Source organism: Leuciscus leuciscus (assembly GCF_965113295.1).
Source record: "Leuciscus leuciscus genome assembly, chromosome: 13".
Taxonomy (NCBI): Eukaryota; Metazoa; Chordata; class Actinopteri; order Cypriniformes; family Leuciscidae; genus Leuciscus; species Leuciscus leuciscus.
The window spans coordinates 24,508,919-24,527,142 of record NC_138737.1 but is presented as its reverse complement, the minus strand read 5'-3'; the positions used below and the strand labels follow the sequence as shown (position 1 = coordinate 24,527,142).

At 38.0% G+C, this 18,224-nt stretch overlaps 1 protein-coding gene across 1 annotated transcript; it reads right to left on the bottom strand.

The window, feature by feature from the left end:
• Positions 1-3,210: 3,210 nt before the first annotated feature.
• Positions 3,211-15,568, bottom strand: ren (renin). The gene is made up of 9 exons (XM_082189108.1): positions 15,400-15,568; positions 13,442-13,592; positions 13,236-13,359; positions 13,007-13,125; positions 12,482-12,678; positions 11,338-11,460; positions 10,768-10,912; positions 9,786-9,884; positions 3,211-5,130 (listed from the first exon to the last, which is right to left on the bottom strand). The coding sequence occupies exons 1-9, from the start codon at positions 15,465-15,467 to the stop codon at positions 4,969-4,971; spliced, it is 1,188 nt and encodes a 395-aa protein (XP_082045234.1). The 5' UTR covers positions 15,468-15,568; the 3' UTR covers positions 3,211-4,968.
• Between the last annotated feature and the right edge of the window lie 2,656 nt (positions 15,569-18,224).

Here is an 18,224-nt window from a genome sequence, read left to right as displayed (position 1 = left end):
TTCCAGTGTCCTGCGCAAGCCCCAGCTCCTTGTCGTGAGGCTAGCACGAATGAAGGGCCAGGCTAACGCAAAAATACCAAGGTACACTGGGTAGCATATCCAGTGTACCTTGATGGAATATCCCAGATGGAATATGTAACAGCGCCTAACCGCAGGGAGAACTTAAAATACACATATGACCCGTGTATGGGATGCATATGGAGTTATCCAGCCCGCAGGGTGGAATGTTTCAAACTCGAGGTGTCTTCAACCAAGAGGGGTCTTGCCGAGAGAAAGACACGTGCTCGGAGGAGACTTACCGTGGAAATACACATGTGGGGGTTGCCCAACCAGGGAACCATGCACATGGAGGCACCTAACCAATCACGAGGGCTGACCAACCGGGCATGCACTCTGGTGATGGTATCAACAGTGCAGGAGGAACTCAGGGTCTATGGAGAACTCATCTGAGTAAAATAACACACGTATCCAGTCCGTGGAGTGGAATGCCACAGCAAGCGATGACACAGAGCAGGTCCTCCTTACTGGCTACTGGAACCAGAGATTGTAGAATCTCGTGAAAGTGTTAGGTGTCACCCAGCCTGCAGCTCCACAGATGTCTGTTAGCAAGGCGCCATGAGCTAGAGCCCAGGAGGAAGCCACACTCCTGGTGGAGTGTGCCTTCACCCCTAGGGGGCATGGCAGGCCCTGCGCCTGGTAAGCCAAGACAATGGCGTCCACTATCCAGTGAGACAACCTCTGCTTGGAGAGAGCCTTTCCCTTCAGCTTCCCATCGTAACAGACAAAGAGCTGGTCTGAGGTCCTGAAACACAGCGCTCTGTCTACGTAAGGACGAAAGGCGCGTACTGGACAGAGCAGTGCCAAGGCTGGGTCTGCCTCCTCCGAGAGCGGCGCTTGCAGGTTCACCACATGATCCCTGAAGGGAGTGGTGGGAACCTTGGCCACATATCCAGGCCGGGGTCTCAAGATCACGTGAGAGTTAGCCGGCCCGAATTCCAGGCACGCTTCGTCAACCGAAAATGCCTGCAGGTCTCCTACCCTCTTGATGAAGGCCAAAGCAACCAGGAGCGGCGTCTTCATAGAGAGATACTTTAGCTCGACTGTGTGCAATGGCTTGAAGGGATGCAAGGTCCCAAGAGGGCATATGTGGAGTCCTGAACCAGAGGGGTCATTGGAACTACAGGCGTACCCACGATGGGGCAGCGAAGCGGAACAACCGGAACAACCATTTCGTCCCCCATTACTAACTCGTAGTGACTGACTTAAAGGGAACACACTGTTCTGTTCACAGTTGTTGCACCCCGTCTCTGGAATAACCTGCCTTCTGATATTAGATGTTGTACATTGGGTGTTTTTAAAGCAAGGGCGCATTTACTTGCCCAGGCTTATGGTTGAGCTAGCAGTTGAGTTTATCTTGTTTTACTGTTGTCTTGCATTTTAATTGTATTTTGGTTTGGTGTGGTGTTTAATGTTGTTTCGTATTTTTTGCTATTTATGCTGTTGGAACATTGTTTTTAAATAAAATTTTGGATCACACCTGAGACCTCTGTGCCCAAATTTGTCCACAAACCTGTGATTAAGGGCTGCAATGTGAATACGGCTTGAGGGTTAATGGAAAGCACTTTGGCCAACTCACGTTGTTTTTAAATATGCTATACAAATAAACTAAACTAAACTAAACTAAACTAAACTAAACTAAACTTTGAGTAAAAGCTACGAGTAAAAAGTTTGAGTAAAAGCTAAAACATTTTTTACAAAAATAACGTTACACTCACAAAGGCTGCATTTATTTGATCAAAATACAGTAAAACATTAGTATTGTGAAATTTTGTTACAATTTAAAATAGCTGTTTTCTATTTTACTATATTTTTTAGTAATTTATTCATGTGATGGCAATGCTGCATTTTCAACATTACTCTAGTCTTCAGTGTCACATGATCCTTCAGAAATCATTAATAATATGATGATTTTCTGATCAAAAACATTTGTTATTATGATCAATGTGGAAAACAGTTGTGCTGCTTAATATTTTAGATATTGTTTTTTTATTTTTTAATAAAAACAATTTTAGGATTCTTTTTAGATTTTCAGGATATTTTTTTAGAAATCAGGCATTTATTTAAGACAGAAACCTTTTTATAACTGTCACAGGTGGTTACAGGAAGGCAGATGAAGATGAATATATTTCCAACACAATGTTTTAATAATAATAATTCAAATAGACAGGCAGACAGGCAAACAGGCAGGAGCAACACATGACCGGATAACAAACAGAGGAAACAGAGGAAAAGGAGGAACTTAAAACACAGTTATGATGAGGAGACAACCAACAGGTAAGATGATCTGATGAATGTCCATGACAACTGATGACTGCCAGGAAACAAAGACAAAGAACACATGTGACTGATGAAAACCAACTGAAAGTCCAGGAAAACAAACTAACTGTCATTTTAGATCAATTCGAGGATTCAAAGAATTGATTTCTTTTTTCTTTTTGTTTATATCCTACTTACCCCCAACATTTACATGGTTGTATAGCTCAATGAAAGAGAGAGTTATTTTAAAGTACACTTTTAAAGTAAAAATAGTCTAATACCACAAAACATCCCAGAATGAATTAAACTGTGCTGTTGTTTTCCCACCAAAAATGCCACTACCTGGAGAATAATGTCATTGAGTAACTGCTTTTGTAAGGTAAAGTGATATTATGAAAGACTAACAGGATGCCAAAACGATGTCACTTTTAATGTCATAACTGTCTTTTGTTAGGTAAAGTGATTAGCAGGATGAAAAGTGACATTGAGGAGAAAACTGAAATTGATAACCAATGAAAGAAATATTCCCACAGCATTTTGAAACCAATTTTTAAATGTAACATTTAATCCAATAAAATATACAGTATGATGTGAACATCTGTTATAGCTCTTTCAAAACTAAACAGCAGTGATGATAAACACTTCAAACCAGCTAAAGAATGTGTGGCAGGAATGGAGGGAGAGAGAAAGAGAAAAAGAGAAAAAGATAGTGATAAAATCTGTAGCTCCTGCTGAGGAAGGCGTCTTCAGCGTGACTGTAACAGCAGGAGATCACATCTCGCATTCCATTTCACAACCTTTCTCAATAGAAACGCTGCAAGAAAAGCAAGTTTCTAAACACGCACAGACTGGGACAGAGAGACAAAAACATTTAAAAAAATAAGAACCAGGGAATGTCTTCAGTCAGTGTTTATTTGGATGTACGCCCCAGAGTAATGAAGATGTTGCACGGCTGTTCATCAGTCTGTTCATGCGGTTTTGTAACAGCTTCCAGAGTGCATAACAGGACAGAGAATAAGGATGGTCAAAAGGGATAGGCCTAAACATTTTAAGAGATATTACGCATTTATTTCCATCCATCCTGACCTTTGGTTTGCCTCATATGCGCCTCATATGTGTGTTTTGGATTGTGAAGTTCTGAGAGGTGAAAGAAGTGTTGCCAACTAAAAACACTCCAGTGGTTTTTGGTTTATTGAGTGTTCACATTAATCACACATTGTAGAACACTAATATTAACATGTGAAACCAGTTCATACTGCATCTTTTGATAATTTTACATTAAATCAAAAACAATATATTGTACAGTCTTGTACAAGGTGATTTTAGTAATGGAAAATCTGAATGCAAGTGGATTGCTTGGATATTTTGTTAACATGTAGCAATCATACACAGATTATGTAACTATAAATATATTTTATATAACTATAATTGTTATTTAATAATTTTTATTTGGTGCAGAAGTCCAAAGGGTGTGTCTTTTTGAGTTACTCCTTTTTTCAAAGCTATTAATACACATTCAGCTAAAACTAAAACCATATGTCATGGTCAATGAAACCCACAAAGTGTTGCTTAAGAGAATTCAGCATTGCCTATTTTTTTCTCTGTCTGAGTAAAAAAAACACATTATAAACCCATCCGTTCTGGTGTTGCAAAACACGTCTGACAAAGGACAACACATTTGCTGATCGAAGAACAGCCTCCTATCTTAACTCACTTGTGGATTGTGGGAAGATAAATTCCTATTGAAGTCAGACTTTAGAATGAGTTTTAGCAATATCAACCCTGGCCTCTGACCTTGTGAACCCTTGTGGAAAAAGAAGTGTGCTTAATTGTATTGAATGTGCACTTGTAGTGTACTTCAAACCTTAAAAGTAAAAACCTTAAACCAAAAACTAAATAAAAGGCCACTTAAGTGTACTAGAGTACACTTTCATGACTATATTTCGTAAAACACTAAGTACACTTAAAAAGTGCACTTTGTAATAATGTCAATGTTAAAGTTTTATCTTGAAGTACAATTTAAATCATTATGTTTTATTAATCACAAGGTGTGTTGATTAACATACTAAAGCATATGTAAAATACTTAATTCAAATTTTAAGTAGTCTGTTATTTTACATTTAAAGTTAATATATTTTAAATGTCGTAAATGCAACTTCATCATTATAAAAAATGTAATTACAAATATAATTAAATACATGACATACTAATGTCAATAGAAATTTTAGTTTACCATAAATGCTTGTCAGTATATTCAGCAGTACACTTTAATCATATTTCAAAGACAATTATGAAATTACATATAAATATGTATTTAAATCCTATACTTGTGCGTCAGCAAAATACATTTAAGTTCAACCAATTGCATTTATTAAAAATTTAAACTATAATTCATTTTAATTTAATTGTAAATTAACTTGCAAGTGTGAGTTCCCAAAATATTACATTCAGTTCGTACTTAAGGCTATTCTTTTAAATTATATTATTTCCATAATAAGTACTTATTTTAAAAGTATGCTAAAGTCTACTACTTTTTCCCAAGGGAATCTATCACTTAGCTACCTGCTATTCATGTGACAGATCAAGTACCCTATGTGTTGTGTACATGTGATAGCAATATACGATTTTAGGATAGTAGAAAACCCAAGTTTGTCAGACCGCTCGAGCAAAGCCAATGCGATTGTTTCCCCGATCAAACTCTGTATAGTATCGAGCTATGAAGTTTGCACCCAGTATCCAGATGGGACCAGTAGGGGGCGGCACATCCAACGCTTTGAACGTAACAGTGCAGATGTCCTCCCCGAACTCTGACTGCTGTAAGAAGAAAAAGAGACATTAGAAAAGCTAATGCGAGTTCATATAGCTGTAACATAGACTGATGAATCTCGAAACAGATGCTGCACTATAGAAGCCATCTGGAAAACCACATGCAAATACAACATGAGGCATTTTGAATTTAATGAAAAAAGTCATTGCACTTAGTGGAATAGATCCCAGACTTCAGTGCTAAATGAAATGCCAGATTGACAGCGTAGTACAGAGTCAGCAATAGTATTTCCAATGAAAACAACACTTCAGTCAAAGCTCAAGTAAATGTAGGGCATCTCTTGACTCTTTTTCTGCTGTGCCCCAGTAAAACATTATCTTAGAAAAATTGTGAAAGATACCACAACAATAACTTGGCCTCTACTTGGGTGTCAATCATGTGAGGTTAGGGAGTTTAAATAAATTTCATTGCACAAGTCAACACCACATTTACACAGTAATGCGGTAAAGAGATGTACTACTTAAAGGGATAGTTCACCCAAAAATTCTGTCATCATTTACTCACCCTCAAGTTGTTCTAAACATGTATGGATTTCTGTCTTCTCTTTCATCTCGTGCTTTTAGTCTCGTGATCTTGCATCATTTCCTTATCACTTCTCGCGTGCGTTTGGTTGTGAAACGTAGTTTGTGGACAAGACAGAGGTTGTCGGCAATTCTTTCTCTTGCAAAGTCATGCAGTGTGAAACCCCCTGTCGCCAGTGTGCACACAGCAGCAACTGAATGTTGCCCCAGATAGTCGTGCTTACTCGTGCAGTGTGAAAAGAAGAGTGACCTGACTACTCGTGCAGTGTGAACTCTGCAAAAGTTGCGCTTTACACTTAGTCGAAATCCGTATGTTCATTTGGCCAGAATCTAGTTATTTTACTTTATAAAGTTTTAAATTTGATAATTTTTCCTTACACAAACCCATCGTTTTGCTTCAGAAGGCCTTTATTAACTTTATTTATTAAGCCGTTTGGAGTTTGTTTATGATGGATGGATGCACTTTTTTGAGCTTCATACTGGTGGTTGCAAATCACTGCCATTATCAAGCTCGGAAGCCTCAGGGTGTTTATTAATATAACTCCAATTGTATTCGTCTGAAAGAAGAAAGTAATTTACAGATAGGATGGCTTGAGGGTAAATCATGGGGTTATTTTCATTTTAAAGTGAACAACTCCTTTAAGTACATGAGGGCAAACAAAGGACCTGATGAGTTATTTAACCGTGTTTCAACAGAATACTCAAATATATATATTTTTCCTACTATGGAAGTCATTGGGGTCTATCAAATGTTTGGTTACCCATATTGCGCTGAAAGAAAGAAATTTGGAGGGTGAGTAGCCTAAATGATGACAGAATTGAACATTTTTGGTGAATTAATCCTTTAATCTCTAGCCTATAATTACATTAAATGTGTACTCAGTAATTTTACACTTTTATTTTTAAGGCTGCGCCAACATTTGTCATCCACATATTTCATTGCGACTGCCCCATTGCAGAAAAGTAGCCATGACTGTTATTCCTAGTGAGGCATAAAGTACTGTAATTTCTTACTTAGGAATGTAATGGTTACTCAACTCCTTAGCTTGTGCGCTTTTATAGCCTCTTGTTTATACTCTTTGCAAACTATTCTATCTCAAACTTTCCAACTTGTAGATTTTAAATAAAGATCAAAAAATTTTAGTGGTGGTGGTGTTGAATTAATGTGACCGTGGTGTAGTTTATATAAACGGCGCACTCATAGTATTATGAACGGGAGAAAGTGCAACATGCAAAATGACGGAATAAGTCCCGCCTTCCAAATAAAAGAGCCAATCGTAGATTAGTAAAGTCATTGCGTCACTGCAGGTGCCTTTAGAAGCTCCGGTTGCTATAGAGCACAACAGTCGGGTTCCAAAAGGAAAAGCTCCATTAATGTTCTCCATAGGGAAATTGATAACTTATAAACCTTTAAAGACAGCCCTACTGTGAGCTACGAGGTTGTTAATCAATGATATTCTCTTCTGCTGAAGCCATCAGCCAGCATTACATTAACTTATTTTTGAAATAATCATGTTTAACTCAGGAATTTCTGGTGAAAAACTACTCATTATGCTGTACACAAAATTCCACCAATCAGAGAGCCTAACAAGCAACACATGACAAAATAGCTCTTTAGCCCCACCCACTCCCATGAAGTTTGATGAATTTGATATTTGATGATTTTGTATGACTGAAATAGCTGCCTGAGAGGCATTTCAAAGATGGCTGCCGAGTGAAATTGCTTGCCTTAAAGGGATGTTCGGTGACTATGAGCTGCATCACATGCGGGATTGAAATGGTGGCTAGCAAACAAAAAACAATCTATAGTGTTAATTTTGATCATTGCTTGTCTAAAAAATTTTTTATATACCGAAGACGATGTGTGTAGAGCAAGTGGTGGTTTATTGTTCTCATCAGGTTCTGCGCTCCTATTGGTGTTTGATTTGACGGTTGTCGTAGGAGAAGCCACACTGTACGTCAAATCTTCTGACATCTTCGAACATGTCAAACATGTCAACATGTCAAACTATACGTAGTTTTTTCAAGGACTTCAGATCAGAGGAATCTTTTAGGATTCTTAACATTTCGTGACCAAATCGTGGCCAAAATCTGGTACAAAAATGTAAAACCTGGCTTGAGACTTCCCGCAAAAAGGCATAGGGGTAAGTTAAGCCCACCAAAATCTAAGTCTAGGTTTTTTTCATAGATATTGACATCGTTTATAAGAAAAATTATTTGTTAAAATGCAAGATTTATCCCTCATTTGAAAATGTATGAATTAGTTGATGTACATTTTAGAATATAAAATTAAGATAATTTAGGAATAAAGTTAGAAGTCTGGCATGGGCTCAATTGGTAGTTTGGCACCATTTAAGCCCGCATGTGTTCCAAATAAGCCCACATCATCATTGATTCACAAAATATAAAAATGAATTGATTTTAAAGAAGTAAAACATCAATATATTTATTCAGTGACAGGAAAGTATTAAAAAAATTCCTTTTACTAATGTTTGATTAGAAGAACCCTGGGTGGGATGGGTAGGTGTTAGTGGCCGGTGGTCTGTTGTAGCTGGAGTCAAGTTGGAAGTTTGACCGGGTGTATCTCGGGAGCCAAGCCGAGTTGGGTCTCCATACTCTGAGCTTCGGAGGGCCTCCTAGTGGGCCCCCCACACCGGGAGCCTGGAGCCTTACGTCGGCTTGGCTCCCGAGTTATGCCTGGTGGTGGAAGTTATGCTGTTGTTATGCTGTTGTAGCTGGAGTCAAGGTGGAAGTTTAACCGGGTGTATCTCGGGAAGGAAGCCGAGTTTGGGCTCCAGACTTTCGGGGGGTCTCCTAGTGGGCCACCCACACTGGGAGTATGCAGCCTTAGGTCAGCTTGACTCTGGAGTTATGCCCGATCAAAGTTCCACAGGAAGTGACCATATCTCGGTAAGAAATCCGAGTTAGGGCTCAATACTCCCGGCATAGGGGGCCCACTGGGTGAGCCCTCCATGCCCGGAGTCCGGAGCCTCAACTCGGCTTGGATCCCGAGTTTTGCCAGGTCAAAGCTGGACAGGAAGTGGCGGTATCTCTGAGCCGGACGGTCCCACAGGCTCAGGACTGTGGGGAATGTAGGGTCCCTCTAGGACCTCTCCATGCCCGGAATCTCAAGCCTTAACTCAGCTTGGCTTCCGAATTATGAATCGAGAATTGAGAAATGTTAAGTTTTTTTTCATTCAAGGTTAGCTTGTGTTGGCTATCGTTTGTATGCGTTTTGTGGCACTGTACCATTTAAGCCCATCTTTAAGAAAAAGCTAATTTATGAAAATAATCTTCTCTACAAAACAATTTATGATGTACTGTATTTATTTGTAAATTTATGTAAAATGAATCACAAAACATTGATTGTTTGCAGATCACATGCTTAATTCTTTGAAAGTCTAGCCTTTCTGTAAGGCTAATGGTTTGACCTAGAGATTAGCTTTGAACGCAAGCTAATAAAACTCATCTTTCCATTTAAAGGAAAATTATATAAAATTATAAAGTACTATTTGTTCATACACAAAAAACAATACATTTATCTCTTATTTGACATAATATTAATGTAGTTACCGAAGAAATGTCTGAAAATTGCATAAATGTGTTGATTTCTGAAGGGTCCTGAAACACCAAAGTTTTGGGGTGACTTTGTGTGAGGTCCCCTGAGACAGCATGCACATGGCTGGGGCTAACTCAACATTGCTAAATGTGATTGGTATGCAATAAAAAATGCCAGGGAAGTAACAAATCACTGGATTGGTTAAAATAATGAGCAACATAAAATATTATTTTCTCTTTTTATAATTTGACTTCAGAGTTGAAAGTGAGCTTAAAGGGTACATGGGCTTAATAGGTACACTTACCCATATAGCCATGACTAATTTATTCCACAGCAAAACAGAACAATAACAGGAGGTTACTGAGAGAAAGTAACATCAGGTCATGTGAATTTAAAGGCACCCTCCAGGAGTGGTCAAATAAATAAGCTTTGTCAAGCTACTGATGTGACTGTCTGCATCTCATCATGTCAGTGTACATGAGAAAATGACAGCCTTTGATCACTTATTTTAAGATTAGCACCACCAAATGTGAAATAAATACATTCTGTATAAAGTCCTCACCCAAAGAATGTAATCCTCATCTGTGAGAGAATATTCCTGACCACCAAGATGAAAAGCCACAGTGGGCAGCAACTTGACCAAATTACAGCTCACAGTATACTGTAAACAGAGCGAGAACGAGAGAGGGAGAGAGAGAGAGAGAGAGAGAGAGAGAGAGAGAGAGAGAGAGAGAGAGAGAGAGAGAGGGAGAGAGGAGAGAGAGAGAGGGAGAGAGAGAGAGAGAGAGAGAGAGAGAGTGAGAGAGAGAGAGAGAGAACTTTTAAAGAAGACTTTAAAACCATACAAAGACAACATGCTGCACCATTTTGCAAAACTGATATGACACTAAACTTAACACTTGAAAGGAAAGAATCACGCACTAAATATCATTAGCCACACCTGCCACTTTCAATCATTCCATTTGCTCTTTAGATCAAATATATGAGATACAGCCAACATGATAGACCAAAGCAGCTGTTCCCATGGAGTTGTGCAACAGGAAAAGGAAATGGAACAATAAGAAACAGGTTTTAATGCTCAAATCATCCTGCATTGGCTATAAAAGTACTGTTTCATAAGAGCTTTTGTATATGAGATGTATATATGCCATGTTTTATATATCTGCACAACATTTTTTTTGTTAGATCCAGAGTTTTATAATCAATTGCCACTGCTTATAAGGTCCATCATGCATAATGTTCTCTTTGTTTGTGTAAAACTAGAACACATTTAAAAAATGTTTTATAACTGTAGAGAAGTTTGAAGGTTTGCCACTACTGCTGAGATTTCATAATATTTTTTTCAAGGCTTAAATTTTGGCTTCTTCAGCTTTCATAGTTTCTATTGCTAAGCAGTGGATTCATATTTTTGGTTCGACAAAATAATTCCCTCTTTTAGTGGCTTAATCTCTCAAATCCCATTTTCTTATTATTAACAGATTATATGGACGCTTTTAAATAAAGACAGCTTTTTAAGGAATTTCCGAAAGGTTGAAAGAACGTACCCCTCCTTCTGCCAGTTCAACGGCCCCGATTGTTTTCATCAGAATGGAAATGGAGGAGGCGGGGCCTGTGATGTAGGAGGAGCCTGTATCAATCACAGCAGAACAGCCGTCCATGCAAAACAGCATATCTGCCCCCACAGACACTCTGCAGAGTGGGAATTAACCAAAAAATAATTTTACCCTCAAATTTACCTGTGTAATTAGGTAGTTTACTCACCTTTGGTAGGCTTAAATCTATTATTATGTGTTATTATTGGCTTTAAATATAATGCACAAGTTATACAAGTTCCAAGGATTAAAAACGACATACGGTTGGGTGAATGATTGAATTTTTGGGTCGGCTATTCCTTTAAAGGACACAGGGCAAGGATCGATTACCTCGCTGGAAATGGTTTGAGGTTCTGTTCAAAATTAAAAACGGATGGCTACCGGAAATCTGATATAGGATATCTATTACAACCAGGAGTATTTGTGAAGACTGTGATGTAAAGCAGATGTAGAATGGCAGAAAGAGCTACATAGCAAGAAATCATCATTGTTCTTTAAAATTGATGATGATAATATTCTTACCCCTTCATGATGACCTCCCACTTGCCTTCCTCTTTGGTTTTTATATAATGGAAAGATCCAGTGTGGTAATTCGGGTCTGTGCCCCCCAGCACCAGCTCTCCACCAGGGATGTGTTTTGGGTCTCTTATAGATACACACACAGATATGCACTAGTAACAGACGGGCTTGCAACTATAGCCTATTATTTAGATACATTTAAATTATTACACTCTACAATGTACAGTGACAGTATGACTTTCTTTCTTTTGAATATTCTGAAGAATGCTGGTAACCAAACTGTTTTGGTTACCTTTGACTTCCCATTGTATAAAAAAATACAGAGACATTTCTCAAATGATCTCCTATGTTACACAGAAGAAAGAAGGTCATACAGATTTGAAGTAACATGAAGGAGAGTAAATGATGACAGAATTAACATTTTTGAGTGAACCACCACTTTAATACCCATTTAAAACCCATAATCTCATGGCATTGTTTATGCGATTGTTGCAGTGTAAATGCATTCATGCCAACTAATTTTTTTTTTTTTTTATCATGTTTTTTGTGTAATACATTCTGGTGAATCAAATAAAATATTTTGGTAACACTTTACAACAAGGTTCATTAGTTAACATTAGTTAACTACCTTAGTTAACATGATCTAAGAATGAACATTACTTCTACAGTAAATCTTAGTTAATGTTAATTTCAACATTTACTAATACATTATTAAAATCAAAGGTTAGATTTGTTAACATTAGTTAATGCACTGTGAACTAACATGAACAAACAATGAATAAAGAGCTGATGAAAAATCTGTGAATTTTTATTAACTAATATTTACAAAGATTAACTAATACAGTAACAAATGTATTACTCATTGTTAATGTTAGTTAATACATTAACTAATGTTAACTAATGAACCTTTTTATAAAGTGTTCCCAATATTTCTTTCTACCTTTGTGTAGTCTATTTGATGTTTTCCACATTTAAAACAATAATGTGTTTATTATCTAATATATATTACAATTATGCTATTCTTATTTTTCATGTAAGAGAAAACAGACATTTTTCATGTCCTTGTGGCAATAAAAAAGACAAGGCATTTAATCATGAAATGTATTTGTCCCCCTTTGCTCACGCTATGCAAAGAGATGATGCTCACCTGCTGTAGTACACAGAGAAAACATCCTTTTTTAGAACATGTTGAGACATGATGCGATCAAACACAGGTGTAATTCCATCAATGGCTGCATCTGGATAGCCCATCCCTAACACTCCGTCAAACTTGGCAAAGATGAAGGGGATCGCAGGAAGAGCTGTGGCCTCTGCAAAAACCTGCACCACTGGGATACCACCCACCTAAAGATGTTAGAGGTCAAGGGTCAAACAGCTCCATCAAGAACTGTGTGCAAATTACAGTTTTGGTTTTCCATACTGATAGAATTATCACAGTCAATTTGTTTTAAAGTCACTCAGTATTTTGCCTTGATGACAGTTAAAATTTGGTGCACAAGCATCTGGACTTGGTTAACCGTTGATCTTTTGCTGTGCCTGACTTTCTGGTAACCTGGATGGCTAAAAATATTTCATCTTATCTCACGAACCTTTGCTATTTTCATCAAGATATTCCCTTTAAACTCATTTTTTAACATTCCCAATTCATAATGAATGGCTTTTTGTTACTCACTACAACCACGTCCTCGCTCAGAAATCCCCGGACGTTTCCAGAAGCGTACTGGATGGAGAATCCTGTGCCGTTGTAAATATGCGTGAGGGATTTTGAAGCATCGTACCTGTTGTGTGTGACTAAGAGACAAAATGCAGGTTTTTTGCTTTTCATTGTACAGGTACATGTAGATAATACAAAGACTTTTAAGATTTTCGATTTATATGATTTCTTTTAGCAAATCACTCACAGCAGGCTGTGTATAACGGAGAACAGCTATGTGAGGGAACCCAGAGGTTGGCAGAACCCGTGTCAAACACAACATTGAACATCTGAGCTGGAGAACCAATACTAATCTCACCAAAGTATTGAGTCTGAAATACAAGAGACAAATGCAATTATAAATATGAACATGCTCAAAATTGTGGATCGTTTCCATTTTTAACTCTGCATTACATCTAAGTAGTTGATCAGAGGTGTTGGAGCTGTGCCGTTAGTGGGTGATGGTTCATCATATTTCGGCATAATCTCAGAAAACACTTGAGCTGTTGTGACACCCATCTCCTTGATGGTTTCTCGTATGGATGGCATTTTCTTCAGTTTTACCCTAAGTAGTGAAGAGAGAAGTTTACAACTGTATTACAACAGTATTTACAACTGATAAAACAGCAACAACAGGACATATAGTAGTGCATTTTATCTGATTTTAAGATGAAGCGGGCATTTATATAATTAAAATTTAAGTAAAAAAGATACTCCCCATAAGGCAAAGACAGATTTTTCATATATAATTCATATTTGACCCTGGATCACAAAACCAGTCACAAGTAGCATGGGAATATTTGTGGCAATAAGCCAACAATACATTGTATGGGTCAAAATTAACGATTTTTCTTTTATGCAAAGTAAAGTAAAGATCATGTTCCATGAAGATATTTTGTAAATTTCCTACCTTAAATATATAAAACATTTATTTTTGTGAGTGAATGCAGCACAATCGCGTGTTAGGCATGTTTAACTACTTTGTTAAAGCACATTTCTAACCAGACAGTCAAATAGCAGCAGCTCAATACATTTAGGCATGTAGACATGGTCAAGCCAATCTGCTGCATCAAACTGAGCATCAGAACGGGGAAGAAAGGTGTTTTAAGTGACTTTGAATGTGGCATGGTTGTTGGTGCAGGACGGGCTGGTCTGAGTATTTCAGCTGATGGGATTTTCATGCACAACCATCTCTAGGGTTTACAGAGAATGGTCCGAAAAAGAGAAAATATCCAGTGAGGATAACCACTTGTTACAACCGAGGTCCGAGAAGAGCATCTCTGAACGCTAACAAGTCGAACCTTGAAGCAGATGTGCTATAGCAGCGGAAGAACACACCAGGCTGCAATTAGCTTGGGCTCACCAAAATTGGACAAGAAGATTAGAAAAACGTTGCCTGGTCTGATTTCTGCTGCAATATTCAGATGGTAGGGGCAGAATTTGGTGTAAACAACATGACAGCATGGATCCATCTGCCTTGTTTCAGCAGTTAAGGATGCTGATGGAGTAATGTTGTGGGAGATATTTTCTCAGCACACTTTGGGCCTCTTAGTACCAATTGAGCATCATTTGGTTTAAGGCCACAGGCAACCTGAGTATTGTTGCTGACCATGTCCATCCCTTTATAACCACAGTGTACCATCTTCTGATGCCTACTTCCAGCAGGATAATGATTGTTAAAGGTTATCTGGTCTTTAATTGCTAATGTTCCCAAAACGTTAGCACAAACACTTGTTTATACCACATTAATTCTGAAATGTTTTAGTTGCATGTTCGTCTAACATTTTTTAAATGTTACAACTTGTTTCAGAACATTCAAAAAAACATTCAAAAACTAACATTCCCATCATTTTTGCAAAATTATCAAATGGAATGTTCCCTTAAAGTGCTTATAACCAAGAATTATTATTATTTTATTTTTTTTAAACTAAGGTTTGAAAGTTTAAAGAACATTCAGATATAATGTTTTCATAAATTAATTATAACACGATAAAAACATTTTTATAACATATTTTTGTTAGCTGGGCTCTTACAGGCAAGATTCTCTCAATTCAGGCAGTTCTGAAGGCAAAAGCAGGACCAGCCCCGATACTAGCAAGGTGTACCTAATATAGTGTCTGAATAAATGTGAATATATTTACATTATCTACTTGTTGTCAATTTAAAAATATATATTTCAAATATATATTTAAAAGATATCCCTTGGGCCAATTTTTTTGTAATGTGGCTTTATTTTTTTCTTCTGTTTTGTTTTAGTAAAGCATTATTAAGTATACATTTTGGTTTACAGAACTTGTATGATACAGAAAAGGAACTGCAAATATTGTCACGAAGGAAGTGCTTCTCCACTGAGGAGGTGTGTGTTCACTTACCTCCATAAGGCCTGTGCGCTGGTTGCTGCGAGTGACAGAACTAGAAGAGTCAAGCAGTGCACGTTCATTCTTACAGATGGATCCAATCACTTTAACTAGCCAATAACCGACCCGTGTAACTATGTCCCACACGTCTAATGCCCAGACTCCTTCAAAAACCTCTCTCCTCTTTAACAGTGCTTTATTTGAGAGACTTTCCTCCTTCCAGTGTTTTTATATGTTTTTCTCCTGCACTCTGCTCTGACCTTGACACAAACCTCTAGCTTTCTCTCTCCTCTCACCCCCTCCCTTCTGATAAATGCTCCCTGAACAGAGTGACCTCTCGGTCCAGGGGAAAACATCTCACACAGTGATTTAAGACCACTTCAATTAATAAAATCATCCTTGTGTGGGCCTGAGCGTTCTGGATGTATGGGAAAACAATGTTCACAATCAAATTGTGCATATCGTTAAAGAATATGACACTTTAAATAAGATCATTATAAATTATCATATTTATATAGAACCACACATCTATCATATATTTGTCATATATAATATAATCTTATAATATAATATAATATAATCTTAAACATATAATATAATCTTTGTCTGCCTTCCTGTAACCTCACGTGACACATGTACTGTATATTCATAATGTGTTATGTATATATATATATATATATATATATATAAACACACACACATTAATATTGTGTAATATCATTACAATTGTGTAATATCATTTTATTTTAATATGTAATTTATTCCTGCGATAGAAAAGCTGAATTTTCCGCATCATGTGTCACATGATCCTTCAGAAATTCAGTTGCTTAAAATGTTTGGGAAAAACCTTTTTCGAAATTCTCTGATGAATAGAAAGTTCAAAAGAACAGCAGTTATTTGAAATAGAAATATGTTGTAACAATGTGAATGTCTTTACTGTCAATAAAAGTACTATTTTATTTTTATTCCTATATGTGTGGTCTTACATTTACATCAATGACCACATCTCTGCCATGCATGTCACTGACGTCCTTGGCTTGTTTGTAAGGGCAGCTACTGGATGACCCTTGACCTTTAAACTTAGGGGCAGTGTGGAAGCCTAGAACTGGGTTTCCCACAGTAATGGGCAAAGCCCAGTCTCTTTCCCTGAAATTTCCTCATGGGAAGCTCCATACATACGTCATCTTTTACATCTTCCTCTATTCTGCTGTTTATCTTCCCTATAGGCTCATTATTTTAAGGTGTTTCATTGATGTGGGGCAGTTTTTGTTGGTTAGTTGGTCGCTTTAGAAGGACTAGCAGGTTTAGTCCTCGCTAAAGAAGATAAGCTAGCCTGCACTATAATTCTTCGCAGTATGCCATTCAGTATAGTTGGGAAGGAGCACCAACCATGACAATTGGCATCTTATTTAGGCTTGCAGCTGCCCAGCAGATGCCTTATGATTCCCAGCTGTGGCTAAAACATAAGTTAGACATAAAACAACGTTAGTTACCCTTGGCAGAATCCCACTTAGGTAACATTATTTTACATCAGAGCTAAAACTTGCATAGCAGCTGCCATACAGCAATTGACACAACTGAAACTACATCTATATTTATATCAGAAAATAAATTAAGTGACTTTCCCCTAACTTTCCATTACTCCAAACTGCAGAGACCCACACTTGGCTCATGCTGGCTATGTAGTGAGTGAATATCTGGTTGCACTTACCATCATCAACCACTAGATGTCGAATTGGTGTACTGGAAAAGAGACACACAGAGTGCATCAACTGATATTATCAATTCTTTTTAATATACACTGCTCAAAAAAATTAAAGGAACACTTTGAAAACACATCAGATCTCAATGGGGAAAAATGTCATGCTGGATATCTATACTAATATGGACTGGGTAATGTGTTATGAACGAAAGGATGCCACATCGTTTGATTGAAATGAAAATGATCAACCTACAGAGGATTGAATTCAAAGACACCCCGGAAATCTAAGTGAAAAAATGATGTAGCAGGCTTGTCAATTTTGCTGAAATTTCATTGCAGCAACTCAAAATGGTACTCATACCCCTTTTCCACCAACAAGAACCGGGTGCTGGTTCAGAGCTAGAGCTATTGCCAGTTCGGAGTTGGTTTGACTGACGAGCTTACTTAGAACCGGTTTGCGTTTCCACCGGCCAGAGAGCCACAACAGAGCTATATCTTACGTCACTGCATACGTATCATGTTGCCCAGCAACGCTAGTGCGGCAGCGCCAAACACAAACACAACAGACTTGTTCGAGATGCATCGGCTTCTCGCAGAACGATCAGCACATGAAATCAAAGCACTGCGAAAGCGATCAAAAAGCACAAGGAGTCGTATGATCTCCAAACACTCCCGCAGCTCTGATCGGTCCACGCTGCTCCGATGCATCTCGAACAAGGCATCAACAATAATAGACGTTGCGTTACTATGGATGCTCATGGGTTTGCGAAAATAAATCGGCATCCAAACACGGCGAATCCAACGCGTTCGTGCATCTTGCCGTAACTTACATAGACGGATATTATAATCGAGCTGCTATTAGCTCGACTAGCTGCTATTTAAAAATGGCGGTCACAAGTTTCTCTTCAGTCTTGTTGGCCACGGTAACCCCGCCCCCAGCCTCTGACGCAAGCGGTTCTTTCTTGGCTCCGTTCTAGACCCTGCAATGATTTGGTGCTAAGAACCACTTTTACTGGTTCGGAGCTGGTGCTTTGGCGGTGGAAAAACAAAGAACCGATTTGAAACTAGGCTCTGGCTCCGAACCTGCACCAGTTCTGCCTTGGTGGAAAAGGGGTATCAGTAGTTTGTATGGCCCCCC

Excerpts from the sequence above, each read along its gene's own strand:
- ren (XM_082189108.1), bottom strand. The coding sequence starts at position 15,467 with ATGAACGTGCACTGCTTGACTCTTCTAGTTCTGTCACTCGCAGCAACC. Across the intron at positions 13,360-13,441 it reads CTCTGATCAACTACTTAGAT|ACTCAATACTTTGGTGAGAT; the intron begins GTAATGCAGAGT and ends CTTGTATTTCAG. Across the intron at positions 5,131-9,785 it reads ATGAGGATTACATTCTTTGG|CAGTCAGAGTTCGGGGAGGA; the intron begins GTGAGGACTTTA and ends TTCTTCTTACAG.